Genomic DNA, 26,697 nt, shown 5'->3' on the forward strand with positions numbered 1-26,697 from the left:
AGATAGAAATATGACATTTGTGCATCCATTTTAAAACATTCTTTTGAGCTTTCCTTACTAGTGCAGCATTCCCAATCTGACCTGAGTTGTGCTTCTGCTAACCTTTTACTAGCTTCTTTGGTCTGGAAGCTGCCTGAAGTAATGTCAGAAGCCAAAATGTCTGCATTTATCTTAAAATAGTAACCAACCCAGGTGTTAATGTGGACTTTCCTCCGTTATTCTCTTAAATGCAGACCTGCAGTGTTAATTTTATTTTAATATCTTTGTTTTATTACAGATATGGTCTGAGGCCGTGCCCAATTTGCTTAGGAGAACTCAACAGTCCTGTTTTACTTCCATGCGATCACATTTACTGTCAAAACTGTTTAAAGCAGTGGCTTGTTCCAGGGCAGATGCATTGCCCAATCTGCTTAGTTGCACTAAATGATGATTATACAATGAAGGTATCTGAAGAAATAAGGTACGCTTAAGAGGTTGGAAACAAAAGTGTGATTGCATTATTTTTGTTGTTTGGGACAATTAAAAATTAGAGAGCAGCCATCAAGATCCTTGCATTTTCTTTTATTTGAGTATTGCTGAGATAAGAGACATATCGAAGCAGAACCCTCTTAATATACCAATTGCACTTTCACTTTCGCAAGTCATATTAATATTTTCATGCAATATGAAAAAAAAAACATTTTTTGGGCTCCTTGTAATAGGCATTGGTTGCAGGGGTGATGATCAAATGGAGACCGTTCAGTATGGCTGCTTACATTTTCTACTGTGTGTTTATGTTCCCATCACTTTTCATTAATGTATGCTCCTTTCTATTACAGAGAAGCTGTTAGGAAAAATGCCATCTTTCGTAAGAGGTGTGACGCATTTTTCATTGCTCTGGTTTCCATGGTCTGCTTCAAAGATAATTCGCCACCAACAAAAGAAGTGGTTGATGACCTTCTGTCACAACTGGTTATTGAAAAGCACCTGTGTCACAACGTCTCGGGCATAAGTAAGAATACGTTTTAGGAAAAGTCGTATTTTCCAAACTTTTTTTTTGATGAGGCAGGGGGTACAGTGTTTCTGGTGTCCACACTGCCTTCTCTCATTCCACTCTCCTCTCCTGATGAAATTGCTTTATTTCTGGAGTTGGGTTCTACAAGTTCTTTTCAGCAGCTCAGCCGTGGTTCAGTTGGTAGCACTTTTGCCCTAAGTCATAAGGTTCTGGATTCAAGATCCAATCCAGGACTTAAGCACAAAGGCTGACACTTTCATGCAGAACTGAGAGATTACTGCACAATTGGAGGAGCTGTCTTTCAGATAAAACATTAAATTGTCTGCCCTCTGAGGTGGACTTGAAAGATCCATGGCACCATTTCACAGTAATCTGGGGAGTTATTCATGTTGCCCTTGCTAATATTTATTCTTCAATCAACATCACGAAAACAGATTATCATTTTGCTGTTGGAATTTTTGTGCAAATTGGCTGCTGTGTTTCCTACATTACAACAGCAACTACACTTCAAAAATATTTCATTGGCTGTAAATTGCTTTGAGATGTCCGATGGTCGTGAGAAGCACTTTGTAAATGCAAGTCTTTCTTTTTAACCTCATCCCATAACCCCACTATTGCTAATTGGTTTCTTTGTTTGGTAGCATTAATGGTATGTTACTGACTAGTAATCCAGAGGCCTGGACTAATGATCCAGAGACTTAAGAGAAAAAATGTGACTGTACTAGAGAAGGTACAGAGGAGATTGATGAGGATGTTGCAAGAGCTGGAGAATTTCAGCTATGAAGAAAAATTTGATAGGCTTGTGCTGTTTTCTTTAGAACCAAGAAGCCTGAGGGGAGATTTAATTGAGATGTATAAAATTATGAAGGACTAGACAGCATGGATAAGGAGGACCTAGTTCCCTTAGAATAATAACCAGGGGCATAGATATAAAGTAATTCTGGAAGGATTAGAAGGGAGCTGAAGCAAAATGTTTTCATCTGGAGCAAGGGTAGGGGTCTGGAAGGATGGTAGAGGCAGAAACCCTCAACACATTTAAAGAGTACTAGCTTGCACACTTGAAGTGCCTTAACCTACAAATCCACCGATCAAGAGCTGGAAAGTGTGCTTGGGCCATATAGCTGTTTTTCAACCAGCATAGGTGTGATTGTCTGAATGGACTTCTATGTTGTACATTTCTATGATTCTATTAGTTTTACTGCTAACTGAATCTCAACAAGGAGTATTAGCAGACTGTTCATTCTCGAGTATATCACAGACAGATTTGGTCCTGGCCATGCTGTGCATTCACACAACAACTTGCAGAAGTGGTCACTGAATTGTGCTCAGGATGTGAGCCCAAGTCAGTTTTCTTGCCCTTGTCTCTAGCACAAGGAGTCTGAAATCACTTGTATCCCATCCCTTAATGTTACCCTGGCTGAGACTTTGAACCAGATTTCAAATCTTTCGGATCTGTGTAGGTTCATACTTATTGAGACATCAGGTCAGGTCCTATCCCTTTCGTTTCATAACCATTGTTTGAGTAGAATTTCTAGTGGTCTAGAATTTCAATGGAAACATCGTACAAAACTTCCTTAATTTGGTAGTAAATATGTACTCAGTCAGAGAATCCAAAAGATTGCTATCTGCGATTTACCTGAATTGATAATGCCCAAAACTAACAGCATGTGTCTGAAATGGAAAGTATTCTGTAAACCAGCAGTGGCATCCTTCAACTTGAATAGCATAAAATTCACAATATGAGGTGGTTGGCTGATGGATAAACTGGCAAAAGTGAGTGAGTTGGTTATGAGTTGGGAAAATCCCTTGGCAACAACTGGATAAAAATAGATAAGTGTGGTGTATTTCAAAATAGTTGCAAGAATGATTGTGCTATATCTACAAAATGAGCATTGAGAAATGCAAACAATTTTTTTTCCAAATGCTACTTCCTTTGTAATGAGTATTTTGTAATATATTTGATATTGTGGGTACTTGTTTTCATGGAGCTGGTCAAAGTCTGGCAGTGCTGTCTGGGGATCTTGCTGTTTGGAGTCGAACATTTAAGAGGTGCTATCATAGTGGCTGTAGAATTATTTTCGTTGTAGCTTAGTTCCTTCTTGCTGCAACAAAGCAGTCAGTTTGGCTAAGTGTTTCACCTGGTCTGGTGGAAGCTACTAAAACTTCTCTGTCCTGCAACTTTCAACTTTTTTTATTATTCATTCGTGTCTCTGTCTAGGCCAGCATTTACTGCCCATTCCTAATTGCCCTTGAGAAGATGGTGTTGAGCTGCGTTCTTGAACCGCTGCAGTCCATGTGATCTAGGTACACCCACAGTGTTGTTAGGGATGGAGATTTTGACCCAGTGACAGTGAAGGAACTGCAATATATTTCCACATTAGGATGGTGAGTGGCTTGGAGGGGAGCTTGGAGATGATGGTGCTCCCATGTGTCTACTGCCCCTGTCCTTCTAGATGGTAGTGGTCGTGGGTTTGGAAGGTGCTATGAAAGGAGCCTTGGTGAATTCCTGCAGTGCATCTTGTAGAAGGTACACACTGCTACTACTGTGCATCAGTGGCAGAGGGAGTGAATGTTTGTGGATGGGGTGACAATTGAATGGGCTGCTTTGTCCTGGTTAGTGTCGAGCTTCTTGAGTGTTGTTGGAGTGCACTCATCCAGGCAAGTGGAGAGTTTTCCATCATGCTCCTGACTTGTGCCTTGTAGATAGTGGACAGACTTTGGGAAGTCAGGAGGTGAATTACTTGCCACAGGATTCCTAGCCTCTGACCTGCTGTTGTAGTCACAGTATTTATGTGGCTAGTCCAGTACAGTTTCTGGTTAATGGTAACCCCCAGGATGTTGATAGTATGGGATTCAGTGATAGTAATGCCATTGAACATCAAAGGGCAAAGGTTAGATTCACACTTGTTGGAGATGGTCATTGCCTCACACTTGTTGGAGATGGTCATTGCCTCGCACTTCTGTGGCGCGAATGACACTTGCCACTTGTCAGTCCAAGCCTGGATATTGTCCAGGTTTTGCTGCATTTGGACATGGACTGCTGCAGTATCTGAGAAATCACGAATGGTGCTAACATTGTGCAATCATCAGCGAACATCCACCACTTCTGACCTTGTGATGGAAGGAAGGTCATTGAAGCCGCTGAAGATGGTTGGGTCTAGGTCACTACCCTGAGGAAATCCTGCAGTGATGTCCTGGAACTGAGATGATAGTTGAGAGGAAGGAGGTGTTGGGAAGGCTATCTTTACTTAAATAGATAAGGCACCAGGATCGTAGATCCATCTAGTGTACTGAGGGAAGTGAGAATAGAAATTGCAGAGGCACTATTGATAGCCTTCCTGTCTTCCTTATATACAGGGGAGATGCCAGAGGACTGGAGAACTGTGAATGTCACACCCTTGTTCAAAAAGGGGTGCAAGGATAAAGCTGGCAACTACAGGCCAGTCAATTTGACCTCAGTGGTAGGGAAATTTCTGGAAATTATAGTACGGGATAAAATCAATAATCACTTAGACAAGTGCAGAATAATTAAGGAAAGCCAGCATTAATTCAAGAAGGGAAAATCATGTTTACCTAACTTGCTGCAGTTTTTGAGAAGGTAACAGAGAAGGTTGGTGAAGGAAACGCTGTTGATGTGCAGTATATGAATTTTCAAAAGGCATTTGATACAGTGCCACGCAACAAACTTGTGAGAAAAATTCTAGGTTATGGAATAAAAGAGAAAGTAGGCACTTGGATAAGAAATTGGCTGAGTGACAGGAAACAGTAGTAATAAATGGTTGTTTTTCATATTGGAGGAAGGTTTGTAGAGGAGTTCCTCAGGGGGTCAGTGTTGGGACCTTTGCCCTTTCTGATATATGTCAGTGATTTAGACTGTGATGTGCAGGGCATGATTTCAAAATTTTCAGATGATACGAAGTTTGGAAATGTTGTCAACTGTGATGGGACAGTCTTGAACTTCAAAAGAACATAGACATGTTGGTGGATTGTGCAGACAAGTGGCAGATGAAGTTCAGTACAGAGAAGTGTGAGGTGAATCATTTTGGCAGGAAAGATATGGTGAGACAGTATGAAGTAAAAGTAGAGCCTCTAAAGGAGGTGCAGAAGCAGAGGGTGTAAAAGTACATAGGTCAATGAAGGTGGCAGGGCATGTTGAGAGAGCAGTTAATAAAGCATATAGTTTCTTAGGATTTATTAACAGGGGCATTGAGTACAAGAGTAAGGAGGTCATGTTGATCTTGTATAAGACACTAGTTAGGCCTCTGGAGTACTGCGTCCAGTTCTGGATGCCATACGTGAGGAAGGATGTGAGGGCATTGGAGAGAGCACAGAGGAGGTTCACAAGAATGATTCCTGGGATGAAGAACTGTAGCTATGAAAATAGATTGGAGAGGTTGGGTCTTTTTTCCTTGGAGAAAAGAAGGCTGAGAGGAGACTTGATGGAGGTATTCAAGATGAACAGTGAGAAACTGTTCCCACTCAAGAGAACATCAGGAACTAGAGGGCACAGATTCAAAATAATTGGCAAAAAGAGTAAATGTGAGGGGTGGTGGAGGCAGGTTCGATCAAGGTATTGAAAAGGGAATTGGATTGCTACCAATGTGCAAGGCAGGGGAGTGGGACTAGGTGGAATGGTCTTTCAGAGAGCCAGTGCTGACTCGATGGGCTGAATGGCCTCCTTCTGCACTGTAAAAATACTGTGAGATGGTTGACCTCCAACAAATACAACTATCTTCCTTTGCACTAGGAATGACGCCAACCAGCGGAGAGTTATTCCCCTGATTCCCATTTACTCCAGTTTTGCTAGGGCTCCTTGATGGCCACATTCGGTCAAATGCTACCTTGATGTCAAGGGCAGTCACTCTCACCTCACCTCAGGAATTCAGCTCTTTTGTCCATGTTTGAATCAAGGCTGTAATGAGGTCTAGAGCTGAGTGGCCCTGGCAGAACTCAAAATGAGCATCAGTGAACAGGTTATTGCTAAGCAAGTGCCGCTTGATAGCATTGTTGATGACCTCTTCATCACTTTACTGATGAATGAGAGCAGACTGATGGGGCGGTAAATGGCCGAGTTGAATTTGCCCTGCGTTTTGTATACAGGACATTGCTGGGCAATTTTCCACATTGCAAGGTAGATGGCAATGTTGCAGCTGGTAGTGGAACAGCTCGGCTGGAGCATGGCAATTTCTAGAGCCGCAAGTCTGCAGTGTTATTGCTGGAATATTGTCAGGGCCCATAGCCTTTGCAGTATCCAGTGCCTTTAGCCGTTTCTTGATATCGAGTGGAGTGAATAAAATTGGCTGTGATGTTGAACTCCAACCAGAGGTCAGCTTGCTGGGAAGTAAATGCTCTATTAGAGCATTTAGCCCAACTTGTATCATTTTACCACCAGCATTGTAAAGCTTGTAAGTTTTGTATCTGTCGCAAACATTCCCCTGGTAACTTCCTTTTCTTTTTGCATCAGATATTTATTTTTGTTTTTCTTTAGGCCGTCAGTATCATACCAGAACCCTTTCACCATTTGATGACTCTGTTGATCGAAATCCTGTTGTCCGTTCTATTGTACTCAAGCTGCTGCTAAAGTACAGGTACAAACTATTGATAGGTTAAAGAGCTTGTAGCATTTTGCTCATTAGTTTTCTTTGCTATAAAACCGGAAACAATTATGGATGAAGAGAAGCGTTGTACATTAATTCAGCGCTCTGCCATTACTCTCACTAAAGACCCTGACCCCAAATGGAGTTTGTATGAAAACTGTGGGCAGTGAATAAGAGCTTTCGGAAATTAGTTGCAACTACATGCTTTCATGAACAGTTTTAAATGAGAATGGTATTTATTAGTGGATGGATTAAGTATCTCAAAATACAATTCTAATGTCATGATTTGATTGCTACAATTCCAAACTTATAATCCTGTTAGTAGTTAGCATCTGTTTAATGAATATAGAGGTTCAGCTATGAGTGCTTCGGCAGAGCTGGTAAGTATTTTCCTTTAAGTAAAATCTCCCTCTTAACACTGAAAACAGTTACACGTGACTTTTAATTCTTTATCAAAGAAGAGTGGAAGGGTCAGAGAGTTTTTTCAGTTTTTGTCCATCTCCCAATTATCTTTTAGCAGTTTCATTTCTGTCATGGTTTCATGGGCATGTGGTTTGCTTACTCCTTCAAACAGATTTCAAATTTCCTAAAAGCTTGTCAATCCAGGGAATATGTAAGATGACTTTCATGTGATTGTTGCTTTTTTGTTTGTAAAATCTTCAGCTTAACTTGAATGTATTTATTTATTTCACTCACTGCATCCTAGATGGCTGATTGCCATTTATATTTTGTCAATTTTTGTGAATTTTTCATGTGAGCAGCATCAGACCTAATGTGTAGGTTTGTCATTGTTTGGTTTTCTTGCCAAGATGTGATCACTTCTGTGTAAGTGGCTAAAGTAAGCATTGATCCCTTGGAGGGTAAGACTGAGGAATTAATAATGATAAACAAGGAAACGGCAGAGACTTTGAACAAGTATTTTGTATCTGTCTTCACAGTAGACAATACAAAAAGCATTCCCAGTATAGTAGAAAATCAAGAAGCAAAAGGGAGAGAGGAACTTAAAATAATCACAATCACGATCACTAAGAAAAAGTATTGGGAAAACTAATGGACATAAAAACTGGCAAGTCCCCTGGGCCTGATGGCCTGTGTCCTAGAGTCCTAAAAGAGGTAACTGCAGAGATAGTTGTAGTTTTACAAATTCCCAAGACTCTGGAAGCATCCCAGTTGTTTGGAAAACTGCATAAGTAACACATCTGTTCAAAAAGGGAGACAGCAGTCAGGAAACTATAGGCCAGTTAGCACAACGTTTGTCATTGGGAAAATTATTAAGGAGGTAGTAGCAGGACATTTAGGAAATCATAATACAATCAGTCAGAGTCAAAATGGTTTTGAGAAAAGGAAATCATGTTTAACAAATTTATCAGAGTTCTTTGAGGATGTAACAAGCAGGGTGGTGAAGGGGAACCAGTAGATGTAATGTATTTGAATTTCCAAAAGGCATTTGATGAGGTGCTACATAAAAGGTTACTACACAAAATAAAACCTCATGATGTTGGGGTTATATATATTAACGTGAATAGAGAATTTGTTACCTAACAGGAAACTAAGCCGGGATAAATGGATCATTTTGAGGTAGGCAAACCATAACCAGTGGAGTGCCACTATATGGTCTATATCATTGACTTAGTTGAAGGGACCAAATTAATTCTAGCTAAATTTGCTAACCATACAAAGATAGCTAGGAAAACAAGCTGTGAAGAGGATACAAAGAGTCTACAAAGGGGTATAGCTTGGTTAAGTGCGAGGGCAAAAAAAATAGCAGATGGAGTATATTGTGAGGTTGTCCACTTTGGCAGGAAGAATAGAAAAGCAGAATATTTAAATGGAGAAAAACTGCAGAATGCTGTGATACAGAGGGATCTGGGTGCCCTTGTAAATGAATCACAAAAAGTTTAGCATGCAGGTGCAATAAGTAATTAGGAAGGCAAGTGGAATATTGGCCTTTTTTCAAGAGGGGTGGAGTATAAAAGTTGGAAGCCTTGTTACAACTATACAAGGCTTGGTGAGACTATGCCCAGAGTACTGTATATAGTTTTGGTCTCCTTATTTGCATTGGAAGCAGTTCAAAGAAGGTTCACTAGACTGATCCCTGGGATGCCTTAAGGAAAGATTGAGCAAATTTGGCCTATATGCTTTGGAGTTTAGAAAGATGAGAAGTGAGCTTATAAGATTTTGAGGGAGCTTGGCATTGTAGATGCTGAGAGGATGTTTCCCTTCGTGAAATAATCTAGAAATAGGAGGCACAGTTTAAAAATAAGGGATCTCCCATTTGAGACTGAGATGAGGAAGAATTTCTTCTCTTGGAGGGTCATTAGCCTTCAGAATTCTCTTCCAGAGAGAGCAGTAGAGGCTGGGTCTTTGAAGATATTCAAGGAATTAGACAGATTCATGATCTATGGGGAAGTTGAGGGTTAAGGGGAAATGGAGTTAGGGCCACAATTGGATCAGCCATGATATTATTCTGTGATGGAGCAAGCACAATGACCTACACCTGCTCCTGTTTCTTATGATCTTATTTTCAAATTTCATTAAAATTTTCAACTCCAGCCACTAGGGTAATGATTTAAATTTTCTCTGATTTTAGCTTTCTATTTTATTATCTTAGTGTTAAATTAACAGCAATAAATGATTCCCTTCCAGTTTTGATGACGTTAAGGATCATTTGCAACAGTATCTTTCTGCAGTTCAGAAATCAAACATTCTTGATCAGGAAGATCAGACTGAACTCTATGCACTGTTTTTGAGTTGTTTGGAGGTATGTTTGTTTAAACTTATTGGTATTAAGTTAAAGCTGTGAGCAGTTTATATCACAAGTCAGATCATTCATTGTCTAAGTATTCTGTACACCTTCCAAAATGAGTTCTTAGTTCTTTAATTGGTACAATATTGCTGTGATCTAAGGTTGCTCTGTGGAATGCATAGATTATTTGTTGTTAAATTAGCTCAGAAGTAACTATTGCCCTTGAGCCAGAAAGTTCTGAGTGCAAACCATAATTCAACTAAGTTCATAATCTAGGGTGACACTTCTGTACAGTACTGAGGTGGTGCTGCGCTATTGGAGGTGCCATCTATCGGTTGAGCCTAAGGCCCAGGTTTTCCCCTTGGGTGAACAGTCAGAAGGTTCCCAGCCAATATTTATCTCTCGATCAATGTCAATAGAGCAAAGTATTTGATTGTCATTACATTGCTATTTGTGGGATCTTGCTGTATGCAAATTGTCTGCCATGTTTCCTGCATTACAACAGTGACTACACTGTCTTGCCTGTCAAGGAGTTTGGAGTGTTTTGAGATCATGAAAGATGCTATATAAATATAAGCTTTTCTTTAATTCTTTCCTCAGTTCTTATTCAGAAAAATAAAATAATTACAGCATAAGTTCGCTTGAAGGGAAAACAATTTACACCCTCATGACTAATATTATGAGTCAAAAAAATCTGCATATCGAAACATTAGTATTAATTATTTTTTCCCCCTCCCTCTTCAGGATTCTATATACGAAAAATCCCAGTTTTGCATGGTGCAGGAAAAAATTGCTTATCTGGCCCAAGAGAAAGATTTTCTTCAGAAGTTTATTAAACATAAGGGTCATCAGACTACAATAGAAACCTTACAGATAATTGCTAGAATCCGACTTTGTTTTGACATGGCTTCTCAACTTCTCTGTGAATCACCTGACACATTTGGTAATGCTGGTTTTTGATTTAATATTTGTATTGTATTCTACCTGTTATCCTTCCACCTCCATCCAACTGGACTAGTCAGCAAATTAATCTAATGAGTCTAATTTGTGCTTGCCAAATCGGTCAGCCAGTAAAGACCTGTGCGTTGTGGTAATGTGATGTACAGACCAGGAATGTTTTCACCTCTTGCAAGGTTATCTATCATCAGCCGACTAAACAATGACAAAACAGATGTTATAGTTGACTTTAAAATCAAAGTGCTGGAAAAACTCAGCAGGTCTGGCAACACCTGTGGAGAGAGAAACAAAGTTAACGTTTCAGGTCTAATATGACTCTTCGGAACCAAAGAAATGTCACATTGGACTAAAGAAGTTAACTCTGTTTCTCTCTCCATGGATGCGGCCAGACCTGCTGAGCTTTTCCAGCATTTTGTTTTTATTTCAAATTTCCATCCACAGTGTTTTACTTTTATTATAGTTGATTGTAGTGTGCATTGGCTAGAAAAGTGATATATCAGTCATGATAGTTACTCCTCATTGCCTATGTGGTGAATAACCTGATACTCCCTGTCTAGACTTGAGTAAAGAATGACTTGGTTGAGTATTGTATTGTTTCTTCTTATTCAGTGTCTGACATAAGAATGAAAGTGATTGACAAGCGTAAATACTTTTTTATGTTGGCCCATGTTGAAAATTAATGTTTGTTTCTTCATAATTCCAGCCACGAGTTTAGAATATGTTCGTGCAAAAGAAGCTTTTCTGCAGTGGATAAAGCAGATTCTTCAAACTTGCAGAAAGGATTGGTTCCGTGTTTACCTTGTGCGTAAATTATGCAGTTTAGGTGGAATGGAGTTTGTTCAGCAACTTTTGATGGATGATCAGTTTGGTTGGCTGTTTCCAGAGGAAATTATTCAACAGGTACAAAACCAGTAATCTGTTTATTTCTCAGGTCACTTTTGGATTTGTCAAGATCAATTATAAATTTCATCTTGTTTCCCTATGAATGATGAACTAAAAACACTTTTCTACAGTTATGTACATGCCCTTAAAGATTAGTGACAAATAATAATAACACTTAATCTGTCAAAATATTGCCATGAAACTGTATATTGAAACTATAAATGTAGATATCACTGATTTATATTCCATCAACACCCAAAGGAAATACCAAAATTATAAATTGTTTTCAGTGTAAGACCATAGAAAATATTATGTTGAATAAATTCACACACTCTGGCAAATGTTTGAAAACAAGTATTTGAGTGGCCCATAGTCTCCTGGCTGAGGAATTTCACAGTGTGCTCTGTCTGCCTCTTCTCCAAACCCATCAACACAAGAACATTTCACCCAGTGGTCTCTCCATAAAGCGGAGCGCCCTCACGATGTTGGCAAAGTGCTTGCAGAGGCAGGAAGTGGCCCTTAATTGACTTTCAAGTGGTTCAATTAGCCACTGGGCAGGTGTCACCTTTTCACTGCTGGCATTATGGCATGGCGATGGGAAGACCTGGGGCACCCTTCCTGCCGTTTTCCCCCCTGCCTTTTTGCCAGCCTTCCTGCCTCCCAGCTCATCATGAATGGACCAGGACAATTCAGCTCATCCTCTTGGGTAACACACAGCGATGCAAAGGCTGCTGGAGACCTCGTGTTATTGTTGTTGAGTTTGACCAGAGTGCAGTTAGCTATCTGGGTAATGATCTCACTCATGACCACCTCCGTTGAAAAGTTATATCTATTCTATAACTTCACTCTTGGTTTAACCAACCCAGTTCCGCTTAATGTTCCAGAGGATGGGTCCCATAAGAAAACTTGTTCATTCTTGTACAGACACAGTAAACATATGGATAAATATATCTGTTAGAGCATTAGGACTGCACAGGGCTATTTTATATTAGAACAGTTACATCCTTTCAGACTTAGCCTTGGTAGTTTGACCTGCCTTGGGACAATCTCCAGATATTGTCTGTTTATACAAATTCTGAAAGGAAGTCTCTTAACTATAAAATGCAGGCCTGAACTATCTCAACGAAACCTTTCCTGCTCATATTCCGAACAACTGTATTTCAAAAATCATTCTTTGGCTGCAAAACTCTTAGGACACCCTGAGGGTATGAAGATTCAATACAGACGTAAATTTGTCCTTTCTATAGTGTAAAATTACAATGGAATATTTGAAATGATGGGCACTGCTGACTTAGAGCCAGGAAATAAATCTCCTACTGGAAAGTGCCTGTCAAGGCAAGGACAGAATTAGGCTTGCCTATTGTGTTGCTCACAATCAAATAGGCTGCCAGCAGCAATTTTCGCACATAGCAAATGGCCACGTGGATGAGGTTCTAAAAGATTATAAATTTCCATTGAAACATATCCAGCAAGTTTCGGTGCCTATGCGAGAAAGGGATTAATTTGGACAAAAACATTAGATGTAATAATTGTAATGTGGAAAAATATTGTATTATTGGCAAAAAATGACCTTGCTCCTTTCTTGTTTTCAGAGAGATCATCCTGGACAAATTGATCGTTACCTTGTGTATGGTGAAAATTATAAACTTATTCGCGATGCAGTAGGCAGGGCTATTCTTAAATGCAAGACTAAGAGTATTGCTGAAGCTCTCAAGGTATGAGTTGGAACATCTGAAATCAAGATAACATACTGAAACCAGGGACAATTATTGTCTTTGATTGAACTTACAAACTAATAGCACACTAGCAGTTTAACATTACAGAAAACTACTGATCAGTAAGTTATTTAATAAATGTGGGAATTTAATTGGTTGTTTTTAACTTCTTATTCATTCAGTTCAACCTATACTGTGGGTTAATAATTTATGGATGCTGAAGTTTCTGTGTCCAATATATTAGTGAAAGCATTAACCAATTAAAAACTAAATGGGTTACTGGCTCTACTAAAATAATGAGAAGACTGGTCCCACAATGTAATTTTGTGGACACCAGGAAACCAAAACACCAGAACCCCAGCTTTTGGTAAATAGCTGCACTGCATGTTGCTGTCTGGGCAGTAAACCCTGATAGAAAATCTGGGCTGGAGTCTGCAGGTGGTAATCTGTCATCTATCGGGCAGCTTTCCAGCAACTCCTGCAACAGAGCTGATACCAAACAATACTGAAAGGGGGTCCTAATGCTTGGGCAACTCTGGGTCACCATACTATTTGCCTAGGCCTGCATCCTGGAGAGGATGCTCCAGCTTTGTGGTTTATGTTGGCATAACAAAGGAGGCAAGTTTTTGGTTATAAGCTCTTGCTCGATTGGAGTAGAGCACAAGTGCCAGGGGTCACTTCTGACGGTGGGAAATAATCATAGCGTCTCATTGGCTAGCTACCTCCTTCTCAAGCTGGGCAGCCCCAATCAGTTAGGTGCTGCCCTGCCATGGCTTGCTTGTTTCAATTGGTACATGGAGCTTAGAGAGCCATCTCTTGAAAGGCAGGTTGCTAATCTATGCACCAGACAAGACTAACTAATAAAGAAGACACCAGTCTTTCACATCGCAACGGAATGTGAAGACCATGCGTACTGGCCTTACTGATGACCTGCAGGTTGATGGTGCACACAAGACAGCTGTGATGGATAGACAACTTACAATGACTCAATGTGGATGTTGTCACGCTGCGAGAAATTAGGCTTGCTCATAGTGGATCCCTTAAAGAGAAATGCAACACTTTCTTCTGACAGGGGAAAACCCAAGAGGCAACGTGTAAGCATGAGGTAGGTTTCACAGTAAAAAAAACACTTTACTTGCAGTAGTTGAACTCCTCCTACCTGCCTCCCCACAGATGGCTGTGGGAGTCTTCTTACTCTTAGCATGTCAACAAGCGCAAGTCAACAAGTGGAGAACACTCATGAACTACATGCAAGTTCCCAGCAAACAAAATCTAGATGCTCTAAGCTGCCAGAATCAAATCGCAACAGACCACTTGGCACTGTGCCAATCAATTCTTCTTGAAACTCTGGAACAGTATACAGTCTGTTGCTGAATCTGGGGATGCTAGAGGGATGTATGAAGGGATCAAGAAAGCAACAGGCCAAGCAGCAACCAAATCAGCGGCCTGAAGACAAAAGACAATAATCATCAATGAATCTAGTACGCAGATGGAAAGGTGGGTGGAGCACTTCCTCAAACTCTACACAACTCTGTTGTGTACTGAAGAGGCTGGCAGCGCCATTCTGGACTCTCCTGCCATGGAGGAGTTGGGCAGCAAGCCCACGATGGTAGAGCTTAACAAGGTCATTGACCCTCTTGCCAATGGTAAAGCCTGGGAAACGATGGCATTTCACCTAAAATCATCACATGTGGAAAACTGGCGCTGCTACTGCACCTCCATGAACTTTTGCGTCTCTGCTGAAAGGAAAGATTTGTGCCTAAAGACGTGTGATGCGAAAACCTTGTATAAAAACAAAGGGGATTACAGTGACTGCAACAATTTTGAGGCATCTCCTTGCTAAGTATCATGGTGAAGGTCTTCCCTTGCGTTGCTTTGACCAGATTGCAGACCCTTGCATCACGCATCTATCCTGAGTCTCAGTGCAGCTTCATAGATGGCAGTTCGGCAGTTGTCATGATTTTCACTTCGGAAGTTATAGGAGAAGTGCTGCGAGCAAATCCTACCGCTCTACATTGCCTTTATAGACCTCATCAACACCTCTGACCTCCTCAGTAGAGACAGGTTCTAAACTGCTATGGAAAATAGGTTGACCCCTGAATTCCTGGGCATCATTTCTTCCTTCAATGAACAGTTCCATCAGTTACAATGGAGCAAAAGCAGGTGTTTTCAAGATCAACAGTGGGGTAAAGCAGGGCAATGTCCTGGCACCAGCTCTTAGCAGAATGGAGAAAAATGCATCAATCAGCCTCTTTTGACGACTCAAATGAGGATGTCTACCTGTATGTCAGAGCTTTCAGCAAGTTGTTCAAATTGGCAAGACTGATATTGGCGCACAAAGTGCATAATGTCCCACTCCATGAGTTGCTGTTTGCTGATGAAGCTGGGCTGACATCCCATACTGAAACTCATTTACAGCAACTTGTCGATCGATTTGGACTGACAATCAGTGTCAGGAAGACCCAAAGTTTTGGACCAGAACGTAAAGACTCCACCTTGATTGAACACTGCCAACCTCACTCTAGAGATCATTGACAGCTTCACAAACCTTGGATCAACAATTACCAGTAATCTATTCCTTGATGATGCAGTCAGCACCAGGATTGCTGAAGCCACAGCTGTCATGTCAAAATTGAGAGGTCGAGTGTGGATGCTGTCTAAGAAGCCTTGGTGAATTCCTGCACTGCATCTTGTAGATGGTACACACTGCTGCTACTGTGTGGAGGGAGTGAATGTGGATGTGGTGCCAATGAAGCAAGCTACTTTTTCCTGGATGGTGTTAAGCTTCTTGAGTGTTGTTGGAGTTGCACTCATCCAGGCAAGTGGGGAGTATTCCATCACACTCCTGACTTGTGCCTTATAGATGGTGAACAGGTTTTGGGGAGTCGGGGGGGGTGAGTAACTCGTCGCAAGATTCCTCGCCTTTGATCTGCTCTTGCAGCCACAGTATTTATATGACTAGTCCAGCTCAATTTCTGGTCAGTGATAACCCCCAGGATGTTGATAGTGGGGGATTCACTGATGATAATGCCATTGAATGTCAAGAGGCAATTGTTAGACTCTGTCTTTTGGAGATGGTCATTGCCTGGCACTTGTGTGTCGTGAATGTTACTTGCCACTTGTCAGCCCAAGCCTGGATATTGTCCAGGTCTTGCTGCATTTGGACATGGACTGCTTCAGTGTCTGATGAGTCGCGAATGGTGCTGAACATTGTGTAATCATCAACAAACATCCCCACTTCTGACCGTATGAGGGCAGGAAGGTCATTGTTGAAGCAGCTGAAGATGGTTGGGCCCAGGACACCACCCTGAGGAAGTCCTGCAGTGATGTCCTGGAACTGAGATGACTGACCTCCAACAACCACAACCCTTGGTATGACTCTAACCAGTGGAGAGTTTTCCCCCGATTCCCATTGACTCCAGCTTTGCTAGGGCTCTTTGATTCCACACTCAGTCAAACGCGGCCTTGATGTCAAGGGCAGTCACTCGCCTCACCAGGAGTTCAGCGCTTTTGTCCACGTTTGAACCAAGGCTGCAATGAGATTAGGAGCCGAGTGGCCCTGACAAAACCCAAACTGGGTGTCCGTGAGCAGGTTATTGTTAAGCAAGCACAGATTGATAGCACTGTTGATGACTCCTTCCATTACTTTACTGATGATTGAGAGTAGACTGACGGGGCGTGGAAAGAGATGAGTTGGGGAAAATAAAAAGTCGACAAGCTAAAGTATACGTGGATTCTGAAGCAACACCCCAGTTTTTTTAAGGCAAGACCTGTGCCTTACGCCCTAAAGGAAAAGGTAGATGTGGAATTGTGGTGTTTGGAGAAGCTAGGAATAATCCAGCCAGTCCAATTTTCAGAATGGGCAGCACCCATAGTCCCCGTGATGAAACCTGATCAAATCATCTGCATTGCAGAGATTATAAATTAACTGTGTACAAAGCTGCGAAATTAGACAAATACCCAAACCCAAGGATTGAAGATCTGTGTGCTAATCTTGCAGGAGGAAGATTCTATATTAAACTAGATTTGAGCCATGCATACCAGCAGCTAGAGCTGGACAACACATCAAGAGGTTAAAAGCAAAAAAACTGTGGATGCTGGAAATCCAAAACAAAAACAAAAATACCTGGAAAATCTCAGCAGGTCTGACAGCATCTGCGGAGAGGAACACAGTTAACGTTTCAACTCCGTATGACTCTTCAACAGAACATCAAGAGGTTACGTCACCATAAACATGCACAAGGGCCTGTATCAATATACATGCCTACGCTTTGCATCATCTGCCTGTGCGATTTTCCAAAGAACCATAGAAAGCCTAATACAAGGACTTCCCCAAGTTATAGTGTACCTGGATGACAGCCTGATCACAGGATCCACGGAAGCAGAACTTTTGGCCAACCTAGAAGATGTTCTGAAGAGACTTTTGGAAGCTGGCGTTCGTTTGAAAAAAGAGAAGTGCACCTCCAAGCAACTGAAGTCACATATTTGGGTAATTGAGTGGATGTCCAAGGGTTGCATCCATTAGAGGAGAAGGTCAGGGTAATCAAGGAAGTGCCCTCTCCCACTAAAGTCATGGAGCTCAAGTCCTTTTTGGGCATGATAAATTATTACAGTCACTTTTTGCCTAATCCATCTACAGTGTTAGCTCTTTCACACTTATTATTTAAGAAGCACCTCAGATGGCCCCAGAAGGCACAGTAAGAGGAAGCCTTCATATAAGTCAAGAGTCTTTTACACTCGTCGAGTCTGCTAGTGCACTATGACCCACCTAAGGAATTAATACTCACTTGCGATGCATCTCCCTACAGAATGGGAGCAGTGTTGTCACATAAGATGGAGGATGGATCTGAAAGACCAATAAGATATGTATCCAGAACCCTTTCTGCAGCCATGAAAGGTTACTCTCAAATTGAAAAAGAAGGCTTAGCAATCGTATTTGGAGTAAAGAAGTTCCATCAATATTTGCATGGTCGACACTTCACCATAGTGTCAGATCACAAACCACTGTTAGGTTTGTTTAGTGAGAATAAGGCAATCACACTGATAGCCTCTGCTGGAATTCAAAGATGGACTTTAATTTTGTCGGCATATGAATACACTTTTATGAATCGTCTGGATGTGCACATAGCAAATGCAGATGCCCTCAGTCGTCTTCCTTTGCCAGATAGCATTACACATGCTCCAGTACCTCAAAAGGTAGTACATGTGTTAAATTTCCTAGATTCCTCACCAGTCTGTGCGAGACAGGTATAGAATTGGACAAACCGGGACCCAATTTTATCAACAGTCCGTGAACAAGAATTGCAAGGATGGTCAAATGCACAAGTCTCTGAAGAATTAAAACCATTCTATGCTCATAGATCTGAATTGAGTTGTCAAGATGATATCTTGTTATGGGGAGCAAGAGTCATCATCACCATGCAAGGAAGAGAACCACTATTGACAGAGCTTCATAGTGCATGCCCTGGTATTTCAAAAATGAAGATGCTCGCACGCAAATAGACTATGTAGGTCCATTTTTAGGTATCATGTTTCTTGTGCTCATTGCACATTCAAAGTGGATGGATGTGTGCAACTATTGAAAAGCTGCGCCAATGTTTTACTTACATGATTTACAGAAGTTATCAGGTAATGGTACTGCTTTCGCTAGTAATGAATTCCAAAGATTCGTGAACCTAAATGAGTTTAAACATGTCATCCCTCATCCAATGGATTAGCAGAAAGACCAGTACAAACCTTTAACACAGGCATGAAGAAATTATCCGAATGGAAAGGGAATGTTAGAGGCACGAATTTCAAGATTTCTGTTCAATTATCACACAACCCCTCATGCAACCACAGGCTTGATGCCTTCTGAATTGCTGATGAAGTGCTGACTTCATATAAGATTGAGTCTAGTATTCCCTAATTCAGAGGGGAAGGTGGAGAAAAACCAGAATTGTCAAAGTAAATCATGATGTTCACAGTAAAGGTCGAGAATTTACTGTGGGAGAACCAGTTTTTGTACGAAATTTTGCAACTGGACTGAGATGAGCTCTTGGTACAATTGCCTCTGAAATAAGACCATTATCATATCAAGTGGAAGTGGAAAGCAGGATTGTTAAGAAAGGTGGATCACCTCAGAAGTCGAGACACATTCCAACCATTTACTCCACCTGAAATTGAAATTGAACCTTTGTGCCACGTCGACAAAGAATAGGCATACCTGATGTCTCCATTGAAGTAAATAATTCTGAACTGTCATTGTCGAAAGATGTCCCAGATGCTGCAGTTCCTGGCCAAGTCGATCCCATGGAAGCATCTCAAGTCCTAGAGTTGCACTGCTCTACCCGAATCAGAAAACCACCTCAAAGACTAAATCTATAATTGCATGAACTGTATATATTTGTATATGATTTAGGTTATAAGATATTTTTGTAAATAAGAGTGGTAAAACAAAGTTAAAGGAGGAGGAATGTAGTAATTGTCAGGTAAACATTTCATACTGTTATGGTGATCATTCATACTGCTGTGGGAATCATGTGACTGTATAAACGAATCAGCCCTAAGCGTGGGTAATTTTGGGGGCGGAGTTTTCTAGCCTTGGTCTTGGAAAAAGCATGTAGCTTCATCAGGAGCTCTGTAAATAAAGTTTACTGTTTCTTACAAGAAACCTGCCCTGCATTCCAAGTTTATTACAACCAGTGTACAGGGATTCCTAGCGTGTTTGCTCCTTTGAGTCAGTGGAGACTCTGAAAGCTGGATCATGCACACTGAATGGATAATGGCCACATCGCCAAAGAAATGCTCTATGGCAAGCTTGCTAGCGGCATGGGACCTACAGGTCACCCATGTCTGCAAGAGCATCACAAGGACATCTGTAATCAAGACCTCAAGTTGCCCAGCATCAAAGTTGATGCATGGAAAGTCCTTGCTGCTGACTAGAGTGACTGGAGACGAGCAGTCAGGAACAGTATGGAGAAGCAAAGGATCAAAAGTGACCAGATAGAAGAAAGGAGAGCCTGCTGGGAGAAAAAAAAATCAGTCAGCCTCAGGCCAATGCCACTCAGCTGTGCAAATCATTCGCGAATTGACCTCTATAGCCACAACAGAAAATGTCCAATCCCAAAATGATATACACCTCAGATGCAGTCCATCATCTCCCGATGTAATTTGAAAGCCACTTTCTTTAAACATAAATAACTGAATGTAGATCGCAGAACAATTTATAAAACAATTGAAGCACTCTGGTAAGCTGTCTTTTGTAATTATTTGTTAGTTTACATGAAGGAATTGCTAATCCCTGAAACTAACCATCTGACAGGCATAGAATCACTGATGCATGACAGCTTTTACAAGATTGGCCTGCAATTTGCTGGTTAATGCAAAGGTACCTTGAAACTTTTAGCCAAAAACCCATTGCATACTACAGTTTGTTGAAACTCCCTGTCTCTCCCTGGGATTGGGTTTGGTTCTGCCCACCCAGAGAAAGAAGGGATTGAGTTTATAAATCAGGCTCCAGAAGATCCTTTGGAGAGGCAGAAGGTAAACTGCTGCTGTACTTGCTGACTTATCTCATTATTGATTATATTAAATGCACTCTGTTCTACATGTTTTAAATTTTGTCTGGAGGAAGTTGAAGACTTGTCACAGAATTTCCTGGATTATCCGTACGCAGAAACGACACTGAAATTTATGCCAATTTCTGTACCAATCTTGCTGATAAATTTACACCAAAGTTTTCTGCAGAGCTTATTTGTCTACACTTGAATGTAAAATCTGGCATAAAATAAATGCAAATGCAGCACCATCAAATACAGGTAATTGTAGGTGGGCTGCTGTCTTTTGTCATGACAATTCACATGCAGCCTCCTGCCACTGCTGCTCCTCTTATCTTTCAGCATAAAAACAATTTAAATCAATTACTTGCAGATTTCCTTAAAAGAATTGGTGCAACATGCTCTTGCCCCATAGTAACACCAGTAAACTGCAGGAAATCCCATGACTTTGTCATCTGCTGCTAATATTAGCCTTCATATTTATGAACAAAGATCTTTTTTGCTAGGCTCAGCCCAGCTATAACATTTATTAGCTGTTGTGTATAGTTCTACTTTAAGGTAATCTTGACGAGAGTTATTTTTCTTTAGGATTGCAAATGCTCTTCCAATAAACAAAATGTTCTCATGACCCTTGCAATATTCCGGGAGATCACTAGTCTGAATGCATCAAGCAACCCACATGACCGACCAAACCAGTCTGTAAGTCTGAGTAATAAGTACAAGGTATTATATTCTTTAAAATGATTTAGTGTCTGGTAAAGCACCTGGGATGGGTTGCTTTCTATTTTTCTGGTGAGTATTTGTGCTTAAAGTCTGTTAATTGTAGGGAAGGTGCACCTCAATGTTTTGTACTCTGTCAGTATCGAACAGTCCCAGGTTAAGTAAAGTATGACTAGATATGCAGTAACTCTTAATCCTAAAAAGAGCAACCTTAATGCATGCTGTTGTATGAATCTAAACTTTTCCCATACCAGCTATACTCTCTGAGACTACTGATGAATTATCTGTTGTTTGGCGCTGCAGAATTTCTCCTGATGGAAATCTGATTGAAAACCTGGTCCAAGTTTATTTCAGTCTTGCAACCCTCAGAAACCCTCCTGGCAAATATCTATCCCTCAATCAGTGTCACAAAAAGTGGATTACCTGCTCGTTATCACATTGTTGACCACATTCACATTGTTGATGGTGTACAGATGTTGGTTTGTGATGCTAACTGAAGCAGAAGAAAATTGGGAAAGATTTAATCTCCAGTCCTGTGATGGAAGGACAAGATTTCTAATACATAACATAGTGCATGCTATGTTATTTTTTAAATTGCAATATTTCATTTATTTGAAATTATGTGGAGAGAACAGAAGGAATGTTAACATTTTTTAAAATCAATCACAATCCATTATTAAAATGGTAGCTCTGATTCTAGAGTGATACATTCTTTATCTAGATAAGCTAACTTCAAATTCTAATGCTGACCGACCTTTGTACTTCGCTTCCACCTATGCAATAAATTTGCCATTTCTTGGCACAATCTTTTATGTGTGAGGGAATGGCGTTCCTATAGTGTTCAAGTGCGCCTAACATCCACCACGGACGCTACCACTGACATCTACCACCAACAATAACAAAGGAGAAAAAATATAGATTTAGGGATAGGTATTATATCTACCCATCTGTCCATTTTCACACCGCTTCTCATGGTGAAGGTCATGGTGGCAGTAAGCTGAGCAACAACAACCGGACTCCCCTTTCATCAGCCACAGATTCCAGCTCCTCCTGGGGGATTCTCAGGCATTCCGAGGCCAGTTCGAGAGATGTAATCCCTCCAGCATGTCCTGGGTCAGCCTTGAGGTCTCCACCCGGTGGGCCATGCCCGGTACAGCTCCAATGGGAGCCTACCAGGGGGCTTCCTTATCAGATGCCAGAAACACCTCAACTGGCCCCACTTGATCTGAAGGAGCAGCGACTCCACTCCGAGGCTCTACTGAATTGTCAAACTCCTCACCCTATCCCAGAGAGTACGCCCAGCAACCCTGCGGAGAAACCTCATTTCCACCGCTTGTACCCACAACCTTATCCTCTCAGTCATTACCCAGAGTTCATGACCATAGGTGAGGTTGGGGACATAGATTGACTGGTAAATCAAGAGCTTTAGCCTAAAACTCAGCTCCCATTTCACCACCACGGAACGGTAAAGTGCCTGCAGAACTGCAGCAGATCCACTGGTCAATCTCATGCTCCTCCCTGTCATCACTCGTGAACAAGATCCCGAGATACGTGAATTCCTCCACTAAGGGAAGCTTTTACCCCCTCACCTGGAGAGAGCAACCCACTCTTTTCCAGGAGAAAACCATGACCTCAGATTTGGAGGTGCTGATCCACATCCCAGCCGTGTCACACTCAGTGGCGAAACGTTTGAGTGCGCGCTGGAGATCACAGTCAGATGAGGCAAGAAGCACAACATCATCTGCAAACAGCAGAGATGCCACCCTCAAGCCCCAAACTGGATACCCTCCATTCCTCGGCTGCGCCTTGATATCCTGTCCATGAAGATCACAAACAGGAGTGGCAACAAGATCCACTCTTGGCAGAGTCCAATGCCCACCTTGAATGAATTCAGCTTAATGCGGAGAATGCAGACACAACTCTCACTCTGCGAGTAGAGGGACCTGACAGCATGCAGAAGCGGCTCCGGCACCTCATATTCCCACAGAACCTCCCACAAAAATATGCTGAAGAATGCAGTCACATGCCTTCTCCAGGTGTAAAAACCAGAGGTAGACCGGATTAGCAAACTCCCACGATCCCTCAAATATCCGTGAGAGGACACAGAGCTAGTCCACTGTTCCATGGCCAGGGCGGAACCCGCATTGTTCCTCCTGATTCTGAGGCTTGGCTAAAGGATGAAGTCTCATCTCCAGCATTCTGGCATAGGCTTTCCTGGGGAGGCTGAGGAATGTGATCCCTCAATAATTGGAATACACCCTCTGGTCCCCTTTCTTAAAAATGGGGACCACCACCCCAGTTTGCCAATATAATGGTATTGTCCCTGCCTTCCACGCAACATTGAAGAGGCACGTTAACCAAGGCATCCCAACATCGTCCAGCATCTTTAGCATCTGCAGACAAATCTCATCTACGTCTGCTGTCTTACCACTACGGAGGCCCTTGACCACCACAGCAACATCAGCAACAGCGATAAGATCCCATCTTACCAGAGGGTTCTGGTGCTGCCTCCTGTAAGGAGGGTGTGTGCATCAGGTTGAAGAGTTCCTCAAAGTGCTTCTTCCGCCTCTTGGTGATCTCCCCAGCTGTGGTCAGCGTTTTCCCACCCTTTCTGAGAACAGCTTGGACGACATCCTGCCGACCCCTCCTAAGGCGCCAAATGGCTTTCCAGAACAACTTTAATGTTGTCCAATAATAGGTCTCCATGACCTCTCCAAACTCCTCCCAAGCCCCAGCTTTCGCTTCAGTGACTGCTGCTGCTGTAGCCCTCCTGGTCAGCCACTACCTCTCAACAGAATCAGGAGACCTATCTGCGAGCATTGCCTGGAAGGATGCCTCCTTCGATTTGACAGCCTCCCTCAACACTGGTGTCCACCAACGGGTCCTGGGGTTGCCTCCATGACAGGCACCGACCACCTTCAAGCCACAGCTTTTGGTGGCTGCCTCAACGATTGCAGTCGTGAACATGGCCCATTCGGATTCAATGTCCTTGACCTCATTCGGGATAAAGGAGAAATTCTTCCTGAGGTAGGAGTTGAAATCATTTCGCACAGAAGCATCCACCAGACAAGTATTATACCTACAATAATAATAATGGACAATAATAAAGATGGAAGTTTAAACACTTCTTTAAACATTCTATCCTGTCACATTCAGTGATACAACACCCACTTTTGGAGTGGAAGGACGGACTTCAGCTGCTTAACTAAGTGATTTTAAGTTTATTAACATTGAATTTAACAAAGCTCCAGAAGTGGAATATGCTAGCGTACTTTTGTTTTTTGATAACCAATTCATGTTTCCTTGAAATGGAGAAATGTCACTGTAGTCCTTATTCTTTAGGACTTTAGACTTTGTTTTTTTCACTAACATTTTATCACATTCCATTTTCCAGTTTCCTGAGTGAATTTCATTGTTTATATTTTTCAGCAATGTGATACGATTGAAAAGTACATACAGAGCGAAACGCTATTTGATTCTGGCAGATTTAAGAAATTTGCCATTACGTTAGTCAACAATGGCATTCCTGGACTTCAGATTAATCCTAAGCAAAGTAGCCTGCAGCGGACAATCATCGAAATAATCATTCATGCTGCAGCTGTCTTATTCTGTGGGGACAATAGCATCCTGACACCACTGAAAAACCTTGCACTCCAACCTGCTGATATGGTGGTATGGTTTCTCTTTACATTTGTTTTAATGTTTCCAGAAGTAAATGTTGTCATAAGTCTGTCCAGACGAAACTTAATCGTTAATGCATTTTTGTGTTGCTTAACTATGTAAATCACCCACTTAGCAGGTTAAAAGTGAGAATAATTGTAGGTTTTCTCTTTCTGGACTTTTGACGTTTATGTTCTTCAAAAGAAGAAGAAAGCAAATTGCTTTCTCAGCTGTGGATGTTGCAGCTCATATTTTTGAAGCTGAGAACTCTGAATATCAAGTATGTAACTAGAAACAGTTAGCTATAATCAGAAGCACCATGCAGCAAATTGAGCTTAACCCAGTCTATATTTCCTCATCCTTCATCTTTTCATGTTCTTCACTTCATTAATATTTGTTTTTGTCCAATTTCCTCTTACTCCAAGTTTTCTTCTTCAGCAGATAAGCTGTGTAAAGGAACAAAAACAAAAATTGCTGGAAAAACTCAGCAGGTCTGACAGCATCTGTGGAAAGGAACACAGTTAATGTTTCGAGTCCATATGACTCTTCAGTTCTGGTGAATTTTACAGTGCAAAAAAATGTTGGGACATTTGAGACTTGGGGTGAAGGTAGAAGCGAAAATACCATGAAAAGGCTTAATTTAAAAAAAAAATAATTAAAATATAATTCAAGGAATGTAATAATTAATCATAAAGGAGACATTTCACTAATATAGAATTATATTTTCAGGGCAAATCAGTTATTTAACAGTAGCTATTACTCATTGCTGTTTAAAAACCTAGTTAGACCTCATTAAACAAAGCTTAACTTTTTGTAGTAATTTGAACAGTGATATGAGAGTGGAAAAGGGGAAGTTCTCGCCAGAATTTTAATTGATATTCACCTTTTGGGCTGGGTTGGTCCACAGTGCAGCTTGTGGTGGAGCAGTGAATGATAGACTGCAACTTCAGGATTACTGCGTTCATTAGTGCAAAATCCTGAAGTTGCAATCAAATTCAGTGTTAATGGTGGAGAATGCTGATTGTTTGCCATCAAAAGCCTACAAATTCTCTGCCAACTTTTCCAACAGTAATTTTTATGCTTATATCTTCTACTCCATTGTCTAAAAAACCTGTTCACTTTTTGAAAGCCAAAAAGTGGTCTTGAATCATATGGTGATTAGCAGTCTTCCAATCAAATCTGCGCTAGGTAGCAGTTGGTATTCTCTGTGAATTATTAGAAAAAATTCTGGAAGGACTGTGATATGATCCTGATTATTGGTATAAATGTTGACAATCATTCTTCGCTTAGATCAGATTTTGATTTTTTCCCAACTCGTATAACCAAGTTTTGTAAAACTGAGTGAAAGTGAAAAAATAAAAAAAGCCTCTACAAATTGAAGAATGAATTTTATCTGTAAACTTACTGGGACTGTAGGACTGCTGCCAGGGGAAAGCCAATGACAACATATTCTGTAGAGCACCCACTGCTGCAGTCATGTGGAAAATGGATCCAGGCATGAATACTCATTCTCAGCTGGATTTTGTTGAACTAGGAACTGTACAAAACATCTGTTGGCAGCCTGTAGCCAAGAGTTCAAAAGCAAGTGCAATTATTAGCATTTTTTACTGACTCTCAATTTCAATGTATTTCAACCTATGCTTTTGTTTTGCAATCAAGTTTGAGTATTGCTTTGATTCTCCTTCCCTTCCTTCTTGCAACTTCTAATATTTAAGTCTCCCATTCTTTATATTATTTCCCCCATCGAGCAGCTGGGCATGGGACTGACTTTCCGCTTTGGCCAGCACTCTTGAGTTGTACGCTCACGAGAGGAGTCCAATTTGACTTTAACTCATTTCCAGCCCTGTTGGAAAGTACCTGGCATCTGTTCAATAGTTTTCCCTATTTC

General features: G+C 41.2%; 1 protein-coding gene across 3 annotated transcripts in view; it reads left to right on the forward strand.

Annotated features, from left to right (window-relative positions):
• The window catches only part of LOC121293857 (E3 ubiquitin-protein ligase rnf213-alpha-like), a 158,988-nt gene that overhangs the window by 115,984 nt on the left and 16,307 nt on the right, over positions 1-26,697 (forward strand). For all 3 annotated transcript variants that reach the window (XM_041217270.1, XM_041217273.1, XM_041217271.1), the window contains exons 44-52: positions 278-460; positions 819-991; positions 6,483-6,582; positions 9,238-9,352; positions 10,082-10,280; positions 10,998-11,194; positions 12,769-12,891; positions 21,018-21,128; positions 24,579-24,821. In XM_041217270.1, the coding sequence (XP_041073204.1) occupies positions 278-460; positions 819-991; positions 6,483-6,582; positions 9,238-9,352; positions 10,082-10,280; positions 10,998-11,194; positions 12,769-12,891; positions 21,018-21,128; positions 24,579-24,821 (1,444 nt within the window). The remainder of the gene's footprint in view (positions 1-277; positions 461-818; positions 992-6,482; positions 6,583-9,237; positions 9,353-10,081; positions 10,281-10,997; positions 11,195-12,768; positions 12,892-21,017; positions 21,129-24,578; positions 24,822-26,697) is intronic.

This window comes from Carcharodon carcharias, chromosome 22 (assembly GCF_017639515.1).
Source record: "Carcharodon carcharias isolate sCarCar2 chromosome 22, sCarCar2.pri, whole genome shotgun sequence".
In the NCBI taxonomy this organism is placed as follows: Eukaryota; Metazoa; Chordata; class Chondrichthyes; order Lamniformes; family Lamnidae; genus Carcharodon; species Carcharodon carcharias.